The sequence below is a fragment of the Rhinoderma darwinii genome, chromosome 6, assembly GCF_050947455.1.
Source record: "Rhinoderma darwinii isolate aRhiDar2 chromosome 6, aRhiDar2.hap1, whole genome shotgun sequence".
Classification (NCBI taxonomy): domain Eukaryota; kingdom Metazoa; phylum Chordata; class Amphibia; order Anura; family Rhinodermatidae; genus Rhinoderma; species Rhinoderma darwinii.
Window position 1 is genome coordinate 135158446 of NC_134692.1, and position 27261 is coordinate 135185706.

A 27261-nucleotide genomic window follows, 5' to 3' on the forward strand; every position below is an offset into this window, starting at 1 on the left:
ATAGAATTTTTTGGGACATCATAGCTGCCTGGTTTCTGGGGCAGGTCCAGGACTACCTTAATTGCATATAGAGTGATTAAAGGGGTTGTCGAAAATGAGAAATACATGGCTGCTTTATTCCAGAAACAGCGCCCCCACCTGTCCATGGGTTGTGTGTGGAATTGCAGCCCAGCTCCATTTAAGGGGGCTAAGTTGCAATGCCACACCCAACCAATGGATCGATGTGGTGCTGTTTTTGGCAGAAAGCAACCATATTTTCTAATCTCGTACAACCCCTTTAATAGTTAGCCCAAGTAAAATATTGAGAGCCCTGTACCACAACCCTACTGGATTCAAGGGTGAGGCCCTACCCACCAGATACTAGTTGGGTCTGAAGGTTCCGGTCAGAGAAATGACCTTAGATGTTTCTCCTTCTGCTACACATTGATAACAAACTCCGGGTTTGTGTACGAAAATCCGGCAAACTCATTCTGATCCAAGTTCATGATAAAGAGTTTGTCCGTGGGGGTGAGGTCTACGGGCTGACGGGTGAACTCCTTGTCAAAGTTAGAGGTGTCTCTCTTGTCCTTCTGCAGAAGTAAGAAGTGAACAAACTCTCTGTTATCAGGGAGATGGTGGGACAGGAGAGAGATGGATGGGATGGCAGAATATGGCCCTTTTGCAATAAATGATTGTTGGTCTATCACAACTTTGGGTTGGTTCTTCCAACCAGGCGGAAACTTTTTGAATGTTCATGGAAATGATGGGATCAAATCCACACAGTCACACCGCCTTCCGTCATCACAGTCACACCGCCTTCCGTCATCACAGTCACACCGCCTTCCGTCATCACAGTCACACCGCCTTCCGTGATCAAAGTCACACCGCCTTCCGTCATCACAGTCACACCGCCTTCCGTCATCACAGTCACACCGCCTTCCGTCATCACAGTCACACCGCCTTCCGTCATCACAGTCACACCGCCTTCCGTCATCACAGTCACACCGCCTTCCGTCATCACAGTCACACCGCCTTCCGTCATCACAGTCACACCGCCTTCCGTCATCACAGTCACACCCTGCAAATTCTCCACAAACCGTTTACATTTTTCAAAAAAACATAAAAATCGACAAAAGTCCAACAAATGTTCAGATTTCTTCGACACCAATGGCCAAACTGATCTCGAATTGTACAGCAACACCAACAGGTGTGAGGGACAGAAGATACAGCAGGACCTCAATATTGGATTGGGTCAAGGGTTGGAATTTCTGTTTTTCAAAAATAGCGAAATACAATAAGTTTTTTTTTTCCTCCTTTCCATTATTTTTTGGGATGATAGCATACTTGGGAAGTTGTTTGTGCCCGATGATGTGCAACATGGGGCATGGGTCAACAAACCGCTTATGACTCCATTAATTATAAGCCCAGGTCACAGAGATGATTCTGACAATTGTGAGCTGTGTATTGTTTTAACATATGGCATTGTCGCCTAGAACAGCCTAATAGTCATTCAGAAAGCGGCGGTCTACAATCTGTAGTGTCCGGCAGGTTAATGGTTGACTGATCCTTCCTAGCTGAATTTCCAGTTCCAAGGAAGTGATCAAGATCAACGGCTCCCAGACCAGACCTAACTGTGCTGGACAGCATAAGCCCAACCTGCCGCTGGTCAACATCAGATTAGTAGGCTGAATGGACAATAAATTGTCAGTGGATCCGTCAACAACTAACTAAGGTCTGTGAGTAGCCTTAAAGGGGTTTTCCGGAGAGAGAAAATGAATGGTCTAACCTCCGGATAAGCCATCACTATCTGATCGGTGGGAGTCACTCTGCACATATGTTGATCAGCTGTTTTAAAAAGGGGCCGCGGCCCAATGTCAAACACGGACACACTTGTATCGCCAGACAAAAGTAAGTCCATGTTCACACAGGGCGGATACGTCGTGTAAAAGTACACGGCGTATCGTCCTGGAACCCATAGGGAATTACGCCCTTCTAACCGCGGTTGGGGGGGGGGATAAAAATATATACATATCCGGTTCTCCTTTGTCATGGCAACATGTCTTGTCTACAGTCCAGCCTCCTGGGATGACACTGCAGCAGTCACATGGGATGAAACGTCATCCCAGGAAGCCGGCCTGGACGGAGAACAGAAGTGTTGCTATGACAACGTCCAGGTGATAAGTATAAACCTTTTTATTTTAAATCCCCCCCAAAAAAATTCTCTTCTAAATTGCGACTTTTGCAGCGGAATCGCAGCTTTTCCACTACAGAAATTGCAACATTTGCCTATTGGTTGCGGGTTTTACCTCCCCATTGATTTCAATAGGGAAAATCGACAACAGAAAAGCAGCGATTCCACAGCATCAATTGAAATGCTGCGGATTAAAAAAACAAAACGCACGGCAAGTCAATTTACATAAATTTTTTCGGCTGTGTGTGGATGCGATTTGTTCAAATCTCATCCCCTCTGCTGCTACTGTAATACGTTGCGGATTTTGCGCACTGAAATCCATTAAAGCCATAGCGTTTACGCCACGTGTGGACATACCCTATCACAACCTTCGCCCATTAGAAAAGGTTGCGGTGCGGTGAACCGCGGCCTCAAGTGCGTCGCGTTTGACAGTTTCGAGCAACGTGAGCGATGAAGGGGAAGCAGCACTCGCACGAGCGTCACCTTCAAAGCGGATAATTAGCGGGGGTGCTAAATCTGACCGCCACCGATCAGCTATTGATGGCCTATTCTGAGGATATGCCATACGTTTTCGCTCTCCGGAAAAAAAAACTTTAAGTAATCAAATTGGAGAAGATGCGGCCATGGGTTTGATCACTTGGGTTGTTGTGGGGCCATTGCAACTTGTTCTAGGAGGACAGGCCCAAATACCGCCCGATAGGGTCTGCCGATCGTCTCCCAAAAAACCATCTCTCTCTCTTATATATATATATATATATATATATAATGAACTCCGGTCTTATTACAGGTTCGGTTCCAGCTCGCCTTGTATCCGAGCAGAAGACCATTCCCACCCTGCGATGAATCGCCTCCATTAGCACGAAGGGTTAAATCCCTGCAGCAAAAGCAGATCTTCACCCATCTCTCTGCAAGATGCCCAGTGCTCACATGTTCTGACAGTTACCATGACAACCGTTCTACCATGCTACACAGAGCACGCCGTACGAATCTAGGCCCCGGCGATCTCTTACACGATGTAGGGATATTAGGAGTTACAGAGCGGGCGCTCCTCTACCTGTGCCCTCAGGATTACTACTAGAGCTCCCGTCAAAGATGGCCGAGCGTATTGCTGAGCTGACCCCCCCCCCCTCCCCGCTACCCAGTCTGCGATATTAACCAGTGCGTCGTTAATAGAAACCATTTGACAATCGATCTCAGGGGTTAATATAAGAAAATCCTGACACACACCAAGCAGGAGACTATTGCAAACATCTTCATACCACGTCGTCTTGTAATTTGGAAAAAATAAATTCTAAAAAGGTTTACCACCGAGCCCATATGCGCCAGCAGTCCCAATTTTTGTGGGACTCCTTCGAACTCGACCATAAAAGAAGCAGAATGATGCTAATTTGCATTAAAGGGGCGTTCTTGAGCAGATGGGGCGGGGCTTAATTCTCTAAGTGTAAAACAAGTATTTTACAATTTTTCAATCAAGACATTTAAGTTTCGCCAAATGCCTTTTTTTAAATTGACATAAGCCCCACCTGTGTGCGGTCACTATTGACGTTAGGGTAGAGTGACATCCACCACCAGGAATGCTGCTCTGTCCCCTATGCTTTACACTACAGCTCTAATTGATCATAACTCATAAAAAGTGCAAGGAGAGCTGATCTCAATTAGAATAATTATAAAACTATCAAACCACCAGTTGGGGAAAAACAATTAGGGCAGCTCAGTGGTTGGCACTGCTGGGGTCCTGGTTTTGAATTTGACCAAGTGAAACATCGGCGTGGAGTTTATATGTTCTCCCCGTGTTTTGCATGGATTTCCGCCCACACCCCAAAAAACATCCTGATAGATTAATTATCTTCATATGAAAGTGGCCCCAATGTGTGCGTCTGAGATGGAGAAATTAGATGTGGAGAAATGTACAGCACCGTGGAACATGTTGGGCGCTATATAAGCAACGGAATTTAATAGCCATGAGGGAGTAACGAAGAGCAGGATGAATTCTTTAAAAATAAAAAAAATAATTGTGTGTGTATCTATTATATATATATAAATAATCATTTAAGATGGCACCAAAAAGTCGGAACTTTTAAGTTGGTAGATTTTGTCATCCATTAAGCTCAAGTATAAACTCAAATCCCATCGTCTGACACTTCTGACGTCCACGTTAAAAAAATTGAATTAATCTTTTTTCACATATAAAAAAAAAATATATTCTGTTTCACGCTTTTAATCACGCCAGGAAGTCTAAGGCTGGATTCACACAGGACGAAATTGCTGCAGGTTTTTCCACAGAATGTCCGCAGTAAAATACATTGTGTGTATTTTTCTCGGATTTTACCCCTTCTACACTAAAAATACTGAAATCCAAAATGAACATCCAGAATAGAATGGGCATGCTGCGGGCATGCTCTGATCTCCATCCGGAAAACTTTCAGCAACACGTAGAGGAGATTCGTTCAAATCTCATCCCCGTGTCAAGATCTGTAATATGCTGTCGTTTTTCGGCAAGGAAATGCTGTACGGAAAATCTGTAGTATTTCCATCCCGTGTGACTCCAGCCTCATGGTAACCCGGGAGCGGCTTGCTGCGGGTACATCCTCTATTACAAGGCTCCTTTACTGGATACGTCCTGATCAGTTGGAAACAAATTCGGCATGAATTACATTTTTATTAGTACGAAAAATTAAACTGGCACAAGACATTAATACAGAGAATGAAAACATCATGCGCTGAAAATAGTCTATACTAAAGAAATAATATACAAATGGTAAAAAAAATTAGACTTATACTGGAAGATCCAAACCTGATGAGGAGATTCCCCGATACTCTGCCGTACTCATACACCAGTCACCTCAATCTCATTTACCCCCAACTAGCATGCACGGTACCCCAAGTCCATTCTAGCCCTAATAACTTAAAAATTAGACTATCCTGTACATTAATGGCATATTTGTAGGAAACGACGGAGTCTCACCACTTCTAAAACTGGTTAAAAATTATATTCCGATGATTTCATATATCTTTATAATGGTCAGAGCTCCATTTTTCTGATACACAGCTCCGAATCCCCTGCATAGACAAGGATTTAAAATTATAACATTTTGGTTTTGTGCAGCCACCACTAGAGGGAGCTTACTGCATAGACTATGTATTCAATAATAACACAGTATGCAGAGAGCACCCTCTAGTGGTGGCTGCAGACAACTCCAACCGCTATAAAAAATATATTAAAAAAATTGATCAGCACAGAGCATTGGCCATACAAACGACAGGAGTATAAAAGGTGGAGAACAACTTTTACTTTTCACTGGCTGAGTCACTTAGATGGTAATTCCATAATCGCCTACGTGTGCAATTCGTATTCTGTTTTACGACAGTTGAGTCCATGAACAGATTACAGTCTGCTATAAACTGCAGACATAATTGCAAGTAATCCACATGCCCCTCCACGGCTATTCGGATATCTTCGGGAATTTGTACTCTATAAAAGTGTTTTCAAGTTGGAGTGTTACATTGTAGGTGCCCTACGGCAAGTATACCGCACTTTATTCTTCTTCCATGCTCCGAGCCCTGCATCCAATACACAACCCTGTGCCATACAATGCTCCAGCAATCTTACTAACATTTCCATCCCATACACACATTTATTCTGCTGTGTTTCAGGCTTCAGACTAATTGGACCCTATGTATCTATAGGGATGAATACAGGGGTTCTGATATCAACAGGTGTCTAATAGCAGAGTATATGGAATGTTTATGGTCTGTAATGTGCACTGCATTATGGGAGGTCCCCGAGAACTGATGTGCGGGTCTGCAGCTACAGTGATGGGGGTTGTATACTTACATGCCACTTGATAGTATATTGCATTGTCCTATAGCAAAAAAAAAAAAATGCCCTGACGTGATCAGCAGCATTGTAAGGCTTGGTTCACACGAGCATGTTACGTCCGTAAAGGACGGAACATATTTCGGCCGCAAGTCCCGGACCGAACACATGATTAAAGTACGGGACAGTTGTTCCGCAGCGAGGCAGGGACTCCTAGCTCCGTACATAACTATGATGCTAGGAGCCCGGCTCCCTGCAGTGTGTTCGGTCCGGGACTTGCGGCCAAAATACGTTCCGTCCTTTACGGACGTAACATTCTCGTGTGAACCCAGCCTTACTAGAAAGGTGGCAGCCTGAAGTCTGTTGCTATGACCCAGGGCTAGAGGACTACATTAGATGCCCGATATTTGCACTACGTTTGCGTACCTACCAACTGTCCCGTGATTGTGCCGCAAAGCGGACCTTAAAAGGACAGGACGTGTGTGTGTGTGTGTGTGTGTGTGTGTGTGTGTGTGTGTATATACCTACAGTGGGTGTTTCTGGGTATTCTTGGTGGCCATACCTGGTGAAATGGGGAAGACATAAGAGGGTTTTACACAGGACGATTATCAGGCCGACGAGCGTTTATATAACGCTCTTTGCCAATAATTGCGCTGTGTAATCAGGGGAACGATCAGCAGATGAACGAGCAAACGCTCAATCATCTGCTGATCGTATCATTTTAAAAAACTAAAATCGTTGTCGGCGGTACGTCTCCCGGTGTAAACAGGGAGACATGCTGCCGACATGATGATAATGTATGGGGACGAACGATTGGAGTAACGATCGCTCGTCCCCATCCATAGCCCCTTGTGACAGGAGCAAACGAGCGCCGATCAACGATGTCTCGATGATCGGCGCCCACTACATCGGCTGAATATCGGCCGACGTAAAAGGGCCTTTAAGGACCTGCTACACAGGACACATTTCTGGCAAACAAGCGTTCATGTGAATGCTCATTCCATCATTGCCCTGTGTAAACAGGGCCATGATCAGCCAATGAACGATCAAACGCTCGTTCATCGGCTGATTGTATCGTTTATGCTGCAAGAAACAGTTGTCGTCAGCACATCCCCCTGAGTAAATTATAGAAATTTATGAGGACAAGTAATCACAGTAACAAGCGCTCGTCCCCATACATTACTGATCTTTGATCCTTCTGAAAGGAGCAAACGAGCACCGATCAACGAGCTGCCTCGTTGATCGGCGCTCGTTTACATGGCCCATGTCTGGCCGTGAAAGAGGACACTTCATGTCCCGCGAATGGGGATTCAAACCTTGGGAGGTATAAGTATGAAGTCACGTGACTAGAACAATTCGACTCAGAGGACTGTATTAAATGGGTTGGTAGGGGATTAGCAAAAGGGTCTAATTTTTTTCTCCTGGAAACAGCGCCACTCTTGGTCGTAGCTGGTATGGTATTGCAGCTCAACCCCATTTAGGTGAATACTGCAATGCCAGACACGGGCCACGGACAAGAGTGGCGCTATTTCAGGAAAAAAAAAAAAAGGGCCCTGGGTTTTTTCCCCAGAAAGGAACACCTAGATACATACAGCTGCGGGCCGTGAGATCATAGGACATATCGCATGTAAATCAACCATAGAGAATCCCAATATAAACAAGACCCCCCCCCCATGATCAATTATAACATAGCACATACTAAGAAGCCAGAGCTCTACTATTTCAGCACCGTTTATAATTGAATGTTTCACGCTGGGGTTTATGGCTGCAGATATATCCTAAAAACAGCGAACATGTCAACATTAGAGATTATTGCTATGATTAATCTTTTTACAGCATAAAAACACCGCTATCAGCGTTTTCCTCAAAATACACAGATCGTTGCATTCTGTGTACCTAATAATAGTCCTGGGCCGTAAATCGGAGACCTCGCAGCGCAAAAGTGACCTGCAACATCTCACTGTGAGCGCAAAGTCATGCTAGTATAGGTTTGCCAGTTATGGCACTTTAGCTGTTGTCGGCTGCAGGAAGGCCGCAGGTTCCAAACCTCTGTCCTAGAACATAGTGATACGCGAGTGACATGACAGCGGCGCTCAATGCGCCAATGACTGCTCAGCGAGATTTGGAAGGGGCTCTTTATGGGATTTCCTAACAATGCACCATGAAGAACGCTGGGTGTCTTGCAGATTTTGCGGGAAAGAAGAATTGGGCACGTTGGATTTCAACATGCCCGATCCTTTCTTGTGGGATAACCCAATGGCAGACATGTCTGTCAGCGGCTTCTTCCCCTCCACCCAATGAAATAAACAAGCATGCGTGTTTGTGGGGAAGTCGGGAGACCTTAGGCCTCATGCACATGACCGTAGCCATGTGCACGGCCGTGATTTTTGGGTCGGCCGGCAGCCGACTGTCAGCCGAAAGCCGCCCGCAAATCGCGGGCCATGCATATGGCCGCGGCCATTATTTTCAATGAGCCCGGACCGCAGAAGACGGCCGTAATAAGACATGTCTGTTCTTTCTGCGGTGCGGGCTCCCGGGCCATGCACGGAGCCTAAAAACTACGGTCGTGTGCATGGCCCCATAGAAATGAATGGGGCCACAATTCTCTCGTGGGTTTTCGGGGGAATTGCGGCCGCAAAAGCACATTCGTGGGCATGGCGCCTTACTGTTCAACCGACAGTTATTTAACATGTATCAGCTTTAATGGGGAAAAAACACGAATGTCAGAATAACTTTACCGTAAATTTAATTCTGCTGGAACGAGCTGATGCTGATAAAATAACGAGAATTTTGTGACCGGTTTCAAACCCATAAATAAATTGTATCGGTCGACTGATCTCCTTCCATTTAATTTTTTTATACATATATAAAAAGGAGGCCTAAGACCTGAGCACTTTCCCGGCAGTCATCTCCATGGTGAGAACTTGACATCTCTTTGGAGAGTTCCGACACTGGTCACAGCATCAAAATAAAAAGAAGACGACGTCGCCCACAATTTCATGACTGCAACCCTGGAGATGTTTATTGCTTGCGAGAGAGGTTGAACCTCAACTATCTATGGAGTTTATAGAAATCTGCGGAAAGGGGGGGGGGGGTAATACTGACGTGCACACTAGAGCAGCAGGCGGCAGTGTGGCGCCCTGCGCTCCGGGACAGGAATGTGAAGAAGGTAATGAGTTAATGGTTGGCTAAGGCTGCATGCCGACTGGCCAATTTGTAGCGGAGCCTGGAGCATTCACTGTGGTAGTGCATTATCTTCTTCACTCATGTGGAAATGATGATGATGATGGGGGTCTCGCACACAGAAACATCTGCTGAATTTTTATGTCATCTATATACTTTGGCCTCTTTGGAAATATACTGTGTAAAGTGCACACAGCTCGGAAGCCACGGAGCTGAAGAGATCAGGGAAGAAACAAAACGTAACTTTTGTTATCACCAGAGATTTGGCAGAACCCTGGTCAATGGGCGTTAAGACAGCGGAGACTTGCCTTGGGATACAGAAGAAGGTTACATACCAAAACTAAGGCTTCCAATAAAGCGTCCAACTTGACCTCCCCAGCAATGACATGGTTAATGCACAAGCAGTAGAATTGTGAGGTGCCGGTGTCATTCCTACATCCATGTCATAGGAGGGGAACCCACATGTTCTGGATATACGGACCTCGACAAGACGACAAAGTGCGCAACCACGGCTACTCAATGGTGTCGACTTTTTTTTTTTATCATCCGTTTATAGAGAAAATACATCGTCCTCGTCCCAGGGAAAAATTTGGCTTATCATGGTCTACCTCGCCAACGTGTCCATGTGACTTAACGCATTGCCTTTCTTTCTTCACATCCTAAGGGGTACACAAGGAATGGACAACAGGGCTCTGTACACACAGCAAGACTGTGTCATATATGCTGGGCCAGACATACTCGGCAAGATGGCATGGTTATGAAAACTCAACAATTTGGGGGCGAGCATGCCCTCACCCGGGATGGATTACACATGTACAGCCCCGTAGGAACTGTATGCAACTTGGGGCAACTCAAACCGTTTAGTCTTTCACCTCCAGGTCTACATATTCAGAGTTAACAAAGGAAAATCCTTCAAATTCTGACTGGTCGAGGTTCCGGATGACCTCCTGGTCGGGTGGCGTTAGCACTGGTGGATGGCGGGTGAAAAATTTGTCGAAGTTCTCAGCGTTTCGGCCGCACTATGGGAGGAGGGGGGAGAAAAGTAAACTATGGGAAATGTAAAAGCAAAACCAAAAGAAAACGTCAAAGCCAAAAAGGAGAAAGGAACATTTATATCTGGAAAAAAGAAGTCTGAGGAGAAGGTAAAAAATAAGCAAGAACATTACAGTAATGGCTTCAGATAGGAAGGACTCTAATGTGCCCCAACTCCGAGCAAGACATGGAAGCATTGGAGGTCGGGGAAAATGGATGAACACTTGTGAAAAAAAGCGGTGTTGTCCCACGCAACCAATCTGAACATTGTTTTTGTCAGGTAGTCTGCACTACTGAAACACAACAATCATTGGCTGCTATAGGCAACAGCACTAGACCCCAACACTCCAGCGTAAGGTTAAGATGACCGTAATGAAGACCGATTTTAGCGTCCGGTATTTCGGCCACAACATCTGACCCTGCTGTGGTTCTACTGAATCAATCTTAGATCACCACAGGGTTCTGATAACTTTAGTTTGGTTTGGTTGGACCACAGGGGGTTATGGAGAGTTTGGAGGACCAGGTGTTGCGGCCATAATATGGACACTAAAATACATCTACATTACTGTCGACTAAAACCAGCCTGTCTCTTTAAGAGTCCAATCTTTCCAATCAAGTTTACAATGATTGATTTGAAAGATTAGACTCTCAAGCCCAGTTCCCAGGGAGTTTTTTTTGGTGCCGATTTTGACGCGGAAACGGTGTTGGAATCAGCGCCAAGAAAGGGGCCAAACTGCCTCCCACTGATTTTAATGGGATCCGGAGGCGGTTTTTTCCACGGCGACTTTTAACCGCTCAAAGAAAAGACGACATGTTCTTTCTAGCCACAATTCAGCCTCTGACCTCCAAATAATTGGGAGGCAAAGCGTTTTTTTGCTCACGGCCCATAATGGCCGCGGGCGAAAAACGCCACAAATACTGCTTCAAGAAAGCGCAGGCAGGTCTGCAAAATCTGAAGGAATTTCGAGGCAGATTTTTTTTTTTGCCTGCAAAATCCTCCGTGTGAATAGGGTCTTAAAGAGGATGGATGAGAAAAAAGGATCTGCTTTTTTTTTTTTTTTACTCCAGAAAAAGTAGCACTTTTGTCCATCAGCCAAGTCTGGTATTTCAGCTCAGAACCACTTAAGTGAAGGGCAAGAACAGCAATACCGGACAAAGCCCAAGTTCAAGGTGGCGTGGTTTCTGGTAGAAGAAAAAAAAAAGCTAAAAACCAGACCCTCATCCAACCCCTTTAAGCGGACTATATACAGCGTGATTTCTCTGCCTGTCCTGACCATCTGGTGCAGTGCAGGGGTTTGAGGACAGGCAGAAGTCTCAACAACCATAAGTATTAATAAGACGTTTTCAATGTACAGCCAACGTAATAAGAGTGCAGTTACTCACAGGGCACAGGGAAAATATACAGATCTGAAGCCATTGAGACTTCTTGACATTGAAAGCAACAGATACAAAACAGAAAGACAACATAAAAGCGACACGAGGATGTGATCGATCTGATTGGTCACAGGGGAGCATGTACTAACCGCAGGCCAAACATGAGGAGGGTATGAAAATAAAAAAACACATGCAGCTACAAACTGGGAATTTACGGCCATGAAGTTCTGTGACAAACATGCGAGGAGCCGACTATGTGGTAAAGAGCGACTCCATGATTGAGAGAGAGAGATTTTATATATATATATATATATATATATATATATATATATATGTATGGAGGGCACTTTAATAACAAAAAAGAAAAATGACACTAGCTTACATTGCCATGGTCCTCAAGGCTCCTCATGGGCGGGTCTTCAGTCCAGAATAAGAAAATCCCAGACTCCCTTTTCTGCTATAAGGAGTAAGGGCTACAACAATCCCACTGGAAACCGCATGATGGCCCCTCAGAGTGGTGGCCACATCTTAGCTTTTCCCCCTATATAAGTGGTGGTGCCACATGAAAGCTCGGGGTTGCTCTTTAAGGTGGAACTGTATTTGTGTATTGTTAGTTGGGGATACAATATACTCTCTCTATCCAACTCTAGTCAAGAAGAAAGGAAATCTTAACTAACAGAGTGCTGCCTTAGAGATTATACACTCACATTCTTGGAAAGAGACAGCAGGTTGTTAATACTTGATGTTACTATTCTCGGGTTTTGCTACCATTAACTATATGCCACGTCAAGCCAATTACTAACGTTTCCTACTCTGAAAGAAAAAAAGTCTCTACATGTCGAAGTTCTAGAGGTTATAGGCTCTGAAAAGGTGATCCGGTGAAACCGTTCATAAGGCCACCTCTAAGAGAAGACCACCCCCGATCCTTCACCAGAATTTTCATTCCCTTATATCTTATGTATATTGGCTCTTTTCTTGGACAGAACCACCCAAGATTGTAATGGTCTTATAAGGGGTTTCACTGTATTTGTAAGAATCAGTGTGATCTGCAATCCACAATATGTGCATATACGTTGCCCCCAATCCGATGACAATACGTAAGACAAGACTTGGTTACTTCAAATTGATCTGTAGTGACCACAGTCAAAATGTACCAAACCAAAAAAGTAAAACTGCATACCAAAAAATGCAAAGTATGGACTGGGCTTTAAGGCTTAAGCACATGACTGTATTCAGGATCTGTAGGATATGGATCCTAAATATGGTAATAATGCATTTCTATGAAGACATGCCTATCGCCATATTTTAATACAGAAGTATATGGTAAATTAAAAAAATGTAAAAAAAAAAAAAAAAAAAAAAAAAAAAAAAAAAAAGGCAGCGACTTATTTCCAACTCTAATCTCCGCTAGAATCAAGGCTTCAGTCGTTCTACATAGGGAATATGGTCCAGTATACAGCACACAATATTGAACCCTATGCACCGAAATAAGGTCCATTTTGTGAACGCTAATAATGCACACAGTCGTGTAAAGGGGGTTTTATAGGATCCAAAAATTCTTCCAAGTACTTTTGTTTATGGACCCGAATTAGTCGATTTGAAAACATACTATTTCGCAGTCCTCGGTGGGTCTTCTGCCAGGTCCAAGGAACGTCATATCCCTTCAGTAATGTGTGTTCTTGGAGGGAGAAGTGACAATCCTCGTAACAGGCAGCGATGGTAACTATAATGCACGATCGAAAGCAACTTGGACTAGAACAAGTAGAAAACCTTGAGCTCCTAAATCTTGATAATCCTCATCAGAGCGGCACTGCGGATGGGAACTACAGGTGTGCCCGGTGGCCGTATCTGCCGCAGACATCTCCGCTTAGTGATCACCAGCCGGGCGCGCTCCTCCTCCTCTCCCTCTTATTTACACATTTACCTTCATGCTTGCCTGACTGTGACAAACTGTCCCAGACACCCTAAGCTTAAGGTGTTAAATGGGTGAGATGTGTAATTAGAGCAACGGAAAGGGGGGGAGGGGGTTCAGCTCTGAGACGTATAAAATGCTATTCACACTTATATATAACCTCACCACAGCCTGCAGCTTATTTGGAGTACAAAAAGATCAGGATTGATGAAATCTAACAGTTCCGATCCTTTTTTTTCCCCATCTGGTGTTGGGGGGAGGGCCGGGTGGTCCACATACACATAAGATCATTGGATGATCATGGGTTTGGCTGAGCTTTGTAGTTGTCCAGGATTAGAAAAGCATGACTGAACTGCAATACCAGATACAACCCATCAACAGCTGTGGTGCTGTTTTTTTTATAGAAGAAAGCAGCCATGTTTTTCTGATTCTAGACAACCCCAAGGGTTGTAGCTGCAGATCAGACTCTGCATACGCAATATGTCTCCATGTACAATTGTAACTACAGCAGAAAGTAATTTCATTATTATAATTTTTTTTACATATATACTGTATATATTTTTCAACGCGCAAAAAAAAATTTTTTAATATATTACATATTAGAACACAGAGAATCCTTGTGTCATCCACCGCCCCCTCAGACCCTGCGCTTGAAATAACAGTATAACACTAAGTTTACCCTGGAATTTTCCTTTAATTAGGGAATTCATAAAGACGAGTCTACCATTCAGGACCTTCATCTATTAGCCACAGCAAAGAGTGGCTACAAAGAGTGTCTCTCACGCTGGAGGACCCGGCCCATCCATCAATTACATGAACAGCCCACTTGTTTCAAAACGGAACTATGTAATGCTCCCTTTCTCCTGCGGTGGCGCTGCAGGAAAATTAAGCACTTGCTAACCAATCACACAGATCAGAGCTACTCATTGATGGTCCCAGCAGAAAGACTCTCTGATCAACTTATAGTATGGGAACCCTTCTAACAAAGGGATTATCCACAGCAGACATCCCCTACAAGACCACCTCGAATCTAAATTTTATTCACCCCTATAAGATTCCCACCCCAAAATTTGTATGACATTAACCAATGAATATTCACAATGAATCCTCCGGATGTTCTAGAATATTCATTATGAAAGGTACGAATACTGACGTTAGATGGGTAAGGCCAACACTACGCGTTTTATCTGTCAATTCCTGTAAGTAGACGAGCCAGGACCAATACGGTGGGGGGAGGGGGAGGGGGTTTAGAGCAGGACGGAGCTGGTAATCTTGGCATGTGATGCTTGTTTGGGCTGGAAGGATGGTGATTCTGTGACCACAGCCATTTGTGTGATTAAAGCCGCGGGTCGCTTGCTGCGGCGTTATAAAAGAGGCGCGCCGCATTATATACCTTTCAGAAAGCAGCAAAACAGATGGTACATTTTTAATAAATGTAACTGCAAACTACAAAGATTAAATTATTCAGACTGCTGCAGTCTTGTAAACTGTCAGAACGCTTCAGCTTCTTCTGCTCACTCTAAAATAGGTCACAGAAAGGCAAACAGGATTCGGGGAGGGGTAAGTCACGTGACCCGACCGCCGCCGCCTCCTCCTCCCTCTCATCTCACTACCCCATAGCCGTCCATATATACCAGACGAATACACGTAATATGGCAGCGATGGAGGAATGCTATTAATGGAGCCAATAACCAGCTCAGTGCTGCAAGTCGAGTAGATCGTAAGCCCCCGGAACGAGGGCAGAGCCTATAACCTCTAGATTGTTTGCATTCCCTGTTTCTTATTTCCACGGAGTCCTCCTTATCGGTACTAATCCCAGTATACGTCTTCGGCTATGTACACATGGCGGATCCCACCGCAAACTTATTCCTGCCGTTGGCAGGAAGATTCCTACTCCAATTCACTTCGATCTTTTGGGCGAATTTCACCCAAACCTCCCATTGGACAGGACGCTTCTTTTGTCCACTAGCTGAAAAAAATCAGAGAGTGGTAAAAATAAAATGTCCGATTCCCATTAAAATGAATGGGAGGCGGAATTTTGTGTCACAATCCGCAGCGAGTTTCGCTGCAAATATTCCACCGTGTGAACATAGCCTTATAATACGTTCAAGTCTAACCAGTCACAAGGACCCGGCACATTCTCCTGGCACAGTGGGTTTTCAGCTGGTGTCGGAAGAAGGCATGGAAGGAATAGCAGTCTTGTGGTTGGCAAGGATGTCAAAGAACTGGAGATGACGAGTACCGGGGCAGGACGGTTGAGTCCTACACTCCCCAGGGTTGAATATTTTTAAGTATTCCAAAAGCCAAAATATTAGACGCAACAATTTTATTGACTAACCCAAGCATGAAAATACAACCTACCAGGGAAGTGCTAGTTCTCAAGGTCTTCTCTTCCTGGAAACTGATTGGCTGGACTCTCAAGAGCGTTTACAAAATGGCAGCCTCCACTGTATGCTATGGATGGGTCGACCATAAGAGCTACTTTGAGGAACATAGTCCTTGGTTTTGAGTTAGTTTGGTCTCCAGGATCATGTGGGTTTTGATTTCTATTCTATACAATTCCATAAAAACAGGTACATAACCTGAAGGTAGAGAACGGTGGCAAGAAAATTGAAAATACGAGTCAAGGTACTGAGGGCTTTCCATTTGATCACTATCATTAGAAGTTGGCAACAAGGCTCCAACGCTGGACATCAAGCATGGCACAACATAAACATACTGTACACAGACATACACAAAACTGGTCACCAACACACACAGAGTGAAGAAACGCACACAAATGCAAAGTGCTGAAGAGACGCAAAAAGTACACGCGCACAACCAGTGTGTCTACAGAGGCACAAACACCCAAAACTGTGCACATGGACACCTAGCACCCAACTTACCGCCTTTGGCTTATATGGAGGTTGCACTTCTTTCCTTTCCAGTTTCTCCCAGTCTATGTATCGGAAGAAAGCATGGTCCTTAATGTCTCGTTCCCCTTCTGGTCCACAGCCCAGCCGCTTTCCAGGGTGCTTGGTCATAAGCTGCAAAAGAAAGGTAAAATAAGAAAAAAACGTGAAACACTTTAGACATGGCCAGATACTTTTTTCCGGGGAGAATTGCCCTAAAGACACCCAACTAGCTGGATCTCCACGAGGAGAATGAGTAACTTTGGTCATGGTCATCTCGTAATGGGTCATTTAGAAGCAATGTCCACCAGCTCTAAAGGTCCGTTTTTGAAGAAGGTTTCCATTTATTTTACGAGGCCGCTCTAAAAGAAGTCTTCATTATAAAAAAGAGGCAACCTTTCACATGACGATAGGTGGACCTTCATGGGTGTGAAGTGCTTTTTGTGGTCAGACAATCAGACTTGTCAAAATAAAATGTTCGTCCCAGAACCTTGGCCCCTGGGATTGGTCCAGCTCTGCCATAGTCACACCACAAGTCTAACTCAAAGACCCCTCCAATGTCCTTCTCCAAGACACGTCCTCAAAATTCCATGATCGATGACGACCAACCATTCATGGAGATACAATTGCAACATTTTCGAGATGAGGGCAGAAGTTTGGGGAGTAACGAGTACATTTGATTGTATAGGAAGTTGAGAGTAGAAACCAAGATTTATCAGTGATGGATAATGTTTTGATTGGAGTAATTAGCTAAATAGATCGTACTTCTAATATTATTTCTCTTTTATATAAAAGTCTATTGACAAGATTCCTAGAAATATTCCCATCTGTGCTGGAAAATGAATCAATGAGGAAAATCAATGGAACGACATCCTATTGAGGACTCCTAGGTGATCTATGAACGAGGCACGTCGCATTTCTCATTTGTACCTGTTAAATAGGGTCTATAGGTTTTTCTATATGACATAGTGCTTAGAGACTCACCCATGTGCCGGAGATGCAGGGTAAACCCGGGCACTCTGATACATATGATGTTGCAATGGCCGAGATGGCAGAAGTATTGGTGTAATGTCCGTGGCTGCGGGCTGTCAGCTCCAACCTTCCCCTGACAGCCGCAGCCACGAGTCGGCAAGCGCTGGCCCCAGCCTCCTCCTCAGAAGACGCCAGCGCTTGCGTCCACTCACCTCTGCCGGGTCCCGTAGGGTGCGCGCGTACGCTCGTGCCCGCTCTTAAAAATGGGCAGCACGCGCACCGGACCTCATGGACGAACTTTGACCCGTGAGTACCCTGGACTATAAGGGGGGCCCAGCCTCCTAGTTCTTTGCCTGAGCGTTGTTGTGTTACCTATAGTTTGTCTATGCAAATGGTCCCCTAGTGTTTCCTGTTCCTGTAACCTGTATCCTGATCTAGTGTCGTGCTGTGCTGGATACCACACCTGTCTGCTTCTACACGCCTGACGTCTGTCTACCTGTTGCCTAGTTCCTGCCAAGCTACTGTCCGTGCTGCCACAGGTACCCTATATAACTATAGACTCTGACCTGCGCCCTGTTGGCCAGCTGCCTTACCACAAGGCGGTACAGCCCAGTGGGTCCACAGACCCTTCGTGACAATTGAACAGAAGTGGTAGATCTTATATATCTTCTGTATATCCGGTCGCTGTATGTATGTATTCTGGCCTATGTTGAGGATATATCTATTTCTGAGCATTTCAGTCTGGCCATTGCTCGTTTGCTGTATGTAGCTAGGAAACTTATTGCACAACGCTGGATTGATGAGCACCATCCACTATATCAGGATTAAAAAATAAAGTGAACCGGGTAACTCGTATGGAGAAATATATTTCCAGGAATGCCAGACACACTTGACAAAATATGGCTCCCCTGGGTAGAGGGACCGGGATTTGCCTCTTCACTGGATGCTGCGGCGGTGTTAGAGTCCGGTGACCGATAGGTCTATGTTTTTTATACGGTACTGGCGGCTGTTATGATCTCATATGAAGAACTTCCATAACACTGCTATATGTACGATATGAAATGTGACGGTCCTGTATACTCCTGTTCTTACTGTATTTCATATTTTGATTAGGGGAATTTTATGGTATTGGGGCGTTATGTTGTAAATATTTGCAATAAAAAAATAAAATAAAAATCTACTAGATTTAAAAAAATAAAATAAAATGTGATTGTATAGGACACCACGGGGCATCTTCACACAGTCTCATAAGTTCTTGGTTGGATGAATGGCCGTCTTTGAGCCAGCAGACGTTCCTGTACGGTCTAAGGGCCACGTTAAAGCCATTTGTAGATACTTCGTAGCCACCACATGCCTGCGCCTCCGGTGCGTATAGGTATTCCTCACGCTTTACTACGTGCTTGCGATATGTTTACCCTAGAACTCATCACAATTTTGCGGCGAATGCTTTTTGCTTAGCAACCTATACGGTATAAAGTATAAGGCTGGGCTATGAGCAGTACAGGGAGAGGAGCAGATGCGCGGCGGGCACAGGAACAGACGCTGCTTTGTGCCACTGCAGAGCAGGAAGATTACACAGCTGTGTGTCAGGCACTGCAGCGTTAACAGGTATGGAGGGAGAATACTGATCTGCATAATAAAAAAATAAAAAAAATGAGTAAACCCACAAGATAGATCATAATCTATCATCTCTTAAAGGGACACAACCTTTAAAAAGAATAACAAAAGGTTAAAAGCACCAGTCGCAAACACGGTGGGGGAGGCAAATCTGTACCCGGATCACTTTGGTCAGCGCATGCACCAGAAGACATGACGCTTGGCAGAAAGGGTATGACTCGATGCCCTACAGCACATTGCCACTCACCAGCACTACCCAGCCATTTCCTATTAGGCCTCTGAGTGTCGGAGGAGGGGATCGATTGTAATCAGCCTCCACAAGCCCTTGTGCTGGGAGCCCTTTTCAGTGCACTGATCCATGTGTGTCTGTATATCGCCAGTGCGTGCCAGCTCGTGTGCGCCCAACATGTGTGCGTTTTTTTTGTTTTGTTTTAACATGCCCTTTGAGGTGTGAAGACTAAAAGGTGCAGTCTATTAGAATAAATCAGCAGTAACCCAACCTAATCTAACACACTACTAGCACCAGGATGCTATGGAGATATTGAGATCGTCACGTACCTTGAAGGGACGTGGCCCAAGAGAATAACAGGGAAAGGTTGGGCTTAACGAGGGAGGTGGGATTGCAACGTAAAATTAATCTGTGGCCGTGTGTATTTGCAGAACAGGACGTCGGTGTTCGTGGTTATGAACCGGAACAGGGAACTTGTCCTGTCGGAGTTACATCCATCAGTATTTACCTCCTCAACAATGCCCCTCCTGCCAGGCCGCTGAGCGCCAGCACAGGGACACCCTGAGCAGATGTCTGGATCATCGTCACTTCACTTTACATTTATGCAGCATAAAACAGACGTGACACACGCAAACCATTATAGACAAGAGAGACAGAGAGAGAGAAGAGGGGGGAGAGAGAGAGAGAGAGAGAGAGAGAGAGAGAGAGAAGAGAGAGAGAGAGAGAGAGAAGAGGGGGGAGAGAGAGAGAGAAGAGGGGGGAGAGAGAGAGAGAAGAGGGGGGAGAGAGAAGAGGCGGGAGAGAGAGAGAGAAGAGGGGGGAAAGAGAGAGAGAGAAGAGGGGGGAGAGAGAGAGAGAAGAGGGGGGAGAGAGAGAGAGAAGAGGGGGGAGAGAGAGAGAGAAGAGGGGGGAGAGAGAGAGAGAAGAGGGGGGAGAGAGAGAGAGAAGAGGGGGGAGAGAGAGAGAGAAGAGGGGGGGAGAGAGAAGAGGGGGGGAGAAAGAAGAGGGGGAGAGAAAGAAGAGGGGGAGAGAAAGAAGAGGGGGAGAGAAAGAAGAGGGGGAGAGAAAGAAGAGGGGGAGAGAAAGAAGAGGGGGAGAGAAAGAAGAGGGGGAGAGAAAGAAGAGGGGAGAGAGAGAATAGGGGGGAGAGAGAGATGAGGGGGGAGAGAGAGATGAGGGGGGAGAGAGAGATGAGGGGGGAGAGAGAGATGAGGGGGGAGAGAGAGATGAGGGGGGAGAGAGAGATGAGGGGGGAGAGAGAGATGAGGGGGGAGAGAGAGATGAGGGGGGAGAGAGAGATGAGGGGGGAGAGAGAGATGAGGGGGGAGAGAGAGATGAGGGGGGAGAGAGAGATGAGGGGGGAGAGAGAGATGAGGGGGGAGAGAGAGATGAGGGGGGAGAGAGAGATGAGGGGGGAGAGAGAGATGAGGGGGGAGAGAGAGATGAGGGGGGAGAGAGAGATGAGGGGGGAGAGAGAGATGAGGGGGGAGAGAGAGATGAGGGGGGAGAGAGAGATGAGGGGGGAGAGAGAGATGAGGGGGGAGAGAGAGATGAGGGGGGAGAGAGAGATGAGGGGGGAGAGAGAGATGAGGGGGGAGAGAGAGAAGAGGGGGGAGAGAGAGAAGAGGGGGGAGAGAGAGAAGAGGGGGGAGAGAGAGAAGAGGGGGGAGAGAGAGAAGAGGGGGGAGAGAGAGAAGAGGGGGGAGAGAGAGAAGAGGGGGGAGAGAGAGAAGAGGGGGGAGAGAGAGAAGAGGGGGGAGAGAGAGAAGGGGGGAGAGAGAGAAGAGGGGGGAGAGAGAGAAGAGGGGGCAGAGAGAGAAGAGGGGGAGAGAGAGAGAGAGAAGAGGGGGGGGAGAGAGAGAGAAGAGGGGGGGGGAGAGAGAGAAGAGGGGGAGAGAGAGAAGAGAGGAGAGAGAGACTAGATACGAGATACAAATGGATAGGATAGAAATATAAACAGATACATCGATATAAGAGAGGAGTTAAATATAAAGACTACTAGATATAACATCTATGAATAGATGATTAGGATAAAACATGTATTTGATAGATACCCCTTTGCATATAGCCACAGCTTCCTTGGACATAGACTTGGGGTATGCTACGTTGTGCTCCATGATGGACTGGAATAGTTCATCCTCATCTTCACCTTCAAAGGGGGCCTGTAATAAAGAGAAGGGTACACATAGGGTGCAGTGACTACACTACCAGTCAAGTCTCCAAAAGCAGCCATATATAATATCTTACAGAAATGACACAAGGGAGCGAGATGACACAAACTCAGATGTCGTGAAAAGATCAAAGCAAAGATGGAAGAGAAGGAAAGTAGAAGAAGAAGAAGAAGTAGAAGAAGAAGAAGAAGAAGTATAAAATGGTGAGGACCTGTCCAGCTAACATTTCGTAGAGCAGGATACCGAAGGCCCACCAGTCCACAGACCTCCCGTATGGTTGGTAAGCAATGATCTGAAACCCAAACATAAAAGTGTTGACAACTAATTTCCGATGGTGCCTAAAAATAAAAGCTCTGAAATGCAAAATCATGTTAAGGGGTTGTATGGGATTACAAAAACATGGCTGCTTTACTCCAGAAATATGGGGTTGAGCTGTAATACCAGACAAAGTCCATATAAGACAGCAGCCGTGTCTCCTGATCTTATACAACCCCCTTATATTTCACTTCTAAAGTAAACACAAGTGACAGCCCCCCCCCCCCCCAGTATATTTGAGGACGTGAGGTCCCTTTCACACACGCTCCATTAGCTATATCCATATATATCTCCCATCCTGGAGGACTATCCAACTGTGATCCGTGTCAGACCTCTATTGATTCACTATGGATGGATTATTATGCGATATATTCACTGCAGGGAAAAGAAGCATAAAAGACACGGCTGGGGAGCGGTTTCGGTTTGCATGTAATCCTCCTACCCCCCAAAAATAGCTGTGACCACCAGAAATCAATTGTAATCTGTAGGAACACTCTTTGTAGCTGCCGTTATCTGCTTATCAGACGGACTCCGCTCTATTTAGTCAGAACTCCTTAGGCTTCGTTGACATCCGTGTCAGGGCTCCGTTATGACGTTCCGTTGGAGCTTCCCGTCAGAACGGAGACCTGACTGAAACAAACAAACCGTAGGTTTCCGTGTGCATCACCATTGATTTCAATGGTGACTGATCCGGTGTAAATGGTTTCAGTTCGTCACCGATGTTTAAGGCTTCCGTCATTTTGACGGAATGAATAGCGCAGTCGACTCCGGTATGGATTCCGTCAAAACGACGGAACCCTTAGCCAAACTGAGACAAACGGAAACCATTTACACCGGATCAGTCATCATTGAAATCATAGGTTTCCGTTTGTTTCAGTCACGTTTTCGTTCCGACGGAACATCAGAACGGAACCCTGACGCAGATGTGAATGAAGCCTTGATTGGTTTAGTAAACCTGTTTTCAAATACCTGGACAACCCCTTTAAATGGTTTTGTTTTAAAAAAGGGTGTCTCATGACGACAAACCCTGTCCATACGCCGTATAAAAGGCATATGGACGTCAGAGGGGTATACCTCGCTCTGGACCCTTTATTTAAGCCTGAACGCAGACTCAAGATGTTCATGTATTACAAGGCCAGCATTCATCTGACAGGCCGCCATGTAATACTAAATTGCCGCTGCAGGGGAAATGTATTTCTGGCTGAGGCTTCCCTTAGCGGCTCCTATCTCAAAGGGGCGGCATCTAATGAGACAACCCTTTTACCTTTCAATGTCTCACTACCGGCAAGATCTCTGCTTGCTGAGAAGTGAAAAATTCATCTTGCAGTGGAGAGCTTGTTTGGTATAACTGTATCCTGTCAGTGAGCTAAATATACCAGCAGCAGATAGTTTGCTAGATTGTATCAGCGCAGGTAAATTGTATCAGTATGGGGTCCAGGCTGTTTAGCTCAAGGATTATTGTCTAGAGAGGATGCAATTGTAGCCTCTGGATAAAAACAAGAATGTCTCCATTCACCGACAGCAAGCAGACATCTTCAAAATGCTGAGGAACTTAAGCACAATGCATATTAAAAAGTTGAAAAACTTAATTATACAATGTTTGAAGGTCAAATAGAGAGGGGTCCTCTGTTCAGGATCCTCATGTCTTGGATAGAGTGGAGTGCAGTTATAAAGAGCGTTTCTTACTCTGGAGGACCTGTCCTGTAATACACAGACACCACATGGATATGAAGGGGCAGTGTAATGTTTAATCTCCCCTGTGGTGGCGCTGCAGGGAAATTGAACACTTACTGTCAGGTTTTCCCCACAGATTACAGCTGATCGCTGGGGGTCCCAGCAGGGGAACACTATGTTATCTACTTATTGTCAAGGGCGTTTTCTAACAAGTAGGTAGATTGTTCAATGCGGGGAACCCCTTTAAGCTTTATTCCCTTCAAGTACAGGGCCTGCATAAGAAAAAAAAATAGGCTGAACGTGATGGACATATCGGACTATGTAGCTGTAGATCAGATCTTTATAGTACTAAAGGTCCTGAGAATAAAACTGTACCCGATGTTTGCCCGTCCATAAATCAATACCACTGAATTAGTAAGAAGAGCAGAGAATTGCTGACCTCAGAGGACCATCACTGAAATATTATAATATTTCAGATCCTGCTCTTCATTCTAATTCAAGCTGTGCCCCTACCAGTCCGCTCCGTGCATTACATATACACATAAGGCCGACTCCAGTCATGTGTAATATATATAATCTACTGGAGAAATATATCCTGCACATTATCATCCCACATCCAGCTATCTAAGCAAAAATACGCAGTGTGAGCTCATGTGTGACAATTCTGTCAACAGGACCGGCCTCGGGGGACAGCAGCCTGGAACGCAGCTTTTAAGAGAGTAAAGAGCCCATTTGATGGCAAACCACCCACTTGCTCCCTATGTAAGGATCAGGCTTATGTCCGAGGCTCAGGAATCTCATTTTACTCTACATATTAAAATTTTAATTAGCATCTTCATGTGTATGGTCCGGTACTGGCCAGAATCCACTATATCTACCTCTGGAGCAATGTAGTCCGGGGTGCCACAGAAGGTTTTTGTTGTCACCCCATCCCATATATTCTCTTTACACATCCCAAAGTCTGCAATCTTGATATGTCCTTCTGAGTCGAGCATGACATTGTCCAGCTTCAGGTCCCTATGAAGAGAAAATATTACACAGTGGCACAGACTGGAGGGATGGTGGGGGCCGCCAGACTGTTATAATGATAGGTCAGGTCGAAAATAGGACAGGATTACTAGTGCAATGCAGATTTGCATGGAAGGGGGGGGAACTGCAGTAAGTTGTTTTGGGGTGCAGACAAAGTCAATAGATTTTTATTGAGTTTTTACAACATTAGATTGGTTTTAACCGCTGGATGAAGATGCGAATTTGCTGCGACCCTATGCAATATGTGTGGGGTACTCCTATGCCAGCAAATGATTAGAGGACACTGTTTTTTCTTAGGTGTGTACACTTTTGCAACAATTTTTTTTTTATTGCTTCAATGCATCCAAAATAAGCAAAAAAAAAAAAATGTAAAAAAGATTTTATTTTATCTTTTTGTGTATACAGCTCCTATGAAGACCTATGTGTCTCCATGGTAACAGATTACAAACAAACCCTGTGTAATCTCATCCTTCAGTCATACTCCTTTCCATCAGTCTGTTACATTCAGTAGGTTAGCTAAAAATGATTTCTTGCCATTTAAGATCTAGAAAAAGCGGACGACGTTATGGGCACTGTGTAATGTCTGCTAACAACAGTTGTCACTCAGCATTTGTTACACACATAGGAGACCAAAATTAAGCGTGATTAAATCATTAGGAAGGATCATCGTACCTAAATCGTTCTGGCACGTTAGTAAGAAGTAGTATACGACTACACAGGATTTATTTGTAGTCTGTAACCATGGTGACACATAGATGTGCATAGGAACAGTAGACAAAACGGTAGGAGGATTTAATTTTTTGCATAATTTTTTTATTCTCAATGCATTGGAGCGATAAAAAAAAAAAAAAAAATGGTTTGTAAGAAAGGGGCAAGACTTACATGGGGGTATTAACGTTATAGTAGGTCACAAACAGAAACCCTACTGCATTAAAGGGGCTCTCCTATCTGGCTGCATTACACTGCTTCTTTAAAGGCAGGCGCAGAACTAATGGGTTCTATTAGCATGAAGAAAAATTAGCAAAATAATAAAAAAACAAAAAACAGTACTGCTTCTTTAAAAAAAAAATAAAAAAAAAAATAACACTCAAAGTGGTTTAGTGTTGTGTTCCTTCACCGCACTCAACGTCCCTGTATGACCTTGACATGAAAATGACAGTTTTCAAGAGGAATGCTGCTTCATAATAGTTTGGATGTGTAGAGAGCGAGCGGTCACGCACCCCCTCGCACCTACACAACGCATTCCCAGAACACTACTGAAACCCATGAGGTCTTGTATGAACGTGTCAAATGTGTACCGATCAAGTCAAGAATCCAATATATAGATGTAGCAGAGAGGGATTTGTCAGTTACCTATTTGGAGGAGTGGGTATTTGGAGGAGTGGGTTTACATAGGCAACACTACGTGATATTACAATGACTGGTAAACTCAGCTCTGCTACATCTGTACAGGAGACTCTGTAGGCTACACCTTTACATGAATGTATTGTTTATCATATAGGAAATATTGAAGCTGCGCGGTTTGTGTTGGTGGTAGTGGGTGTGTAGTCTGCAATTTCCTTATCCCCACCAACTCTCTCTCTCTTGTGATGTACAGATGGGACCCCGTTACATATCACGACTGCATTGCGGATTCATTAATGTGCTGGATCAGACCAGTAAGCGCTGATGTGACCTAATCTACAAGGAGATCAAAGTTCATGACGAGAATCTATCTCCTATGTATTATTAGGGCGCGCAGATCTGAAGGTGGGGTTTCCCATCTGGCTCTTGAGTACTATGGACATATAATGAAAATGCCAATGTTATGTAACGAAAGGGCACAAATTACCACAGAACCCCTTCAAAAACTGGTGGAAACCATTCCCAGAAGAGTAGAGGCGGTTATAATCGCAAAAGGGGCCCAACTCCATATTAACCCCATGGATTTAGAATGAGATGTCCAAGAAGTTCATATAGTCGTGATGGTCAGGTGTCCACATACTTTTGGCCAGTTAGGGTAGTATTAACCTACATAAAAAGTGGAGTCAATTTGTACATACATTACTTATCTTGTAGTGATCCAGAATTACCGCCTGTATTATACTCCAGAGCTGCATTCACGATCCTGCAATGTTCAGAGCTGAAATCTCCCAGCATTCCTAGCTGACTATGTATGCCCAGGGCTTGCTCTGGCAATTTGCATGGGAAATCTTGAAAGACTCCGCTTTACATCAGGCACTGTACAGGAATCTGATGTAAGAAAACATCTGTCCTCTGCATTATCGGAGCCCGAACTGTTTCCAATGACAACCAGCAGAAAAGGGAGTGCAGCTCTGGAGTATAAACAGGATGTAACTCAGGATCAGTACAGGATAAGTAATGTAATGTATGTACACAGTGACTCCACCAGCAGAATAGTGAGTGCAGCTCTGGAGTATAATACAGGATGTAACTCAGGATCAGTACAGAATAAGTAATGTAATGTATGTACACAGTGACTCCACCAGCAGAATAGTGAGTGCAGCTCTGGAGTATAATACAGGATGTAACTCAAGATCAGTACAGGATAAGTAATGTAATGTATGTACACAGTGACTCCACCAGCAGAATAGTGAGTGCAGCTCTGGAGTATAATACAGGATGTAACTCAGGATCAGTACAGGATAAGTAATGTATGTACACAGTGACTCCACCAGCAGAATAGTGAGTGCAGCTCTGGAGTATAATACAGGATGTAACTCAGGATCAGTACAGGATAAGTAATGTATGTACACAGTGACTCCACCAGCAGAATAGTGAGTGCAGCTCTGGAGTATAATACAGGATGTAACTCAGGATCAGTACAGGATAAGTAATGTATGTACACAGTGACTCCACCAGCAGAATAGTGAGT

The 27261-nt window shown here is 44.8% G+C and overlaps 1 protein-coding gene across 2 annotated transcripts in view; it reads right to left on the reverse strand.

The window, feature by feature from the left end:
• Positions 1 to 261: 261 nt before the first annotated feature.
• PRKCB (protein kinase C beta) overlaps positions 262 to 27261 on the reverse strand; it is a 129709-nt gene continuing 102709 nt past the window's right edge. The window contains exons 13-17 of one of the 2 annotated variants that reach the window (XM_075830515.1): positions 24236 to 24374; positions 21580 to 21660; positions 21252 to 21359; positions 16374 to 16514; positions 262 to 569 (exon numbers count right to left, since the gene is read on the reverse strand). In XM_075830515.1, coding sequence (XP_075686630.1) covers positions 417 to 569; positions 16374 to 16514; positions 21252 to 21359; positions 21580 to 21660; positions 24236 to 24374 — 622 coding nt within the window. In that variant the 3' untranslated portion in view covers positions 262 to 416. Of the gene's footprint in view, positions 570 to 3343; positions 10190 to 16373; positions 16515 to 21251; positions 21360 to 21579; positions 21661 to 24235; positions 24375 to 27261 lie in introns of those variants that run through there. The other variant, XM_075830514.1, reaches the window with a different exon arrangement.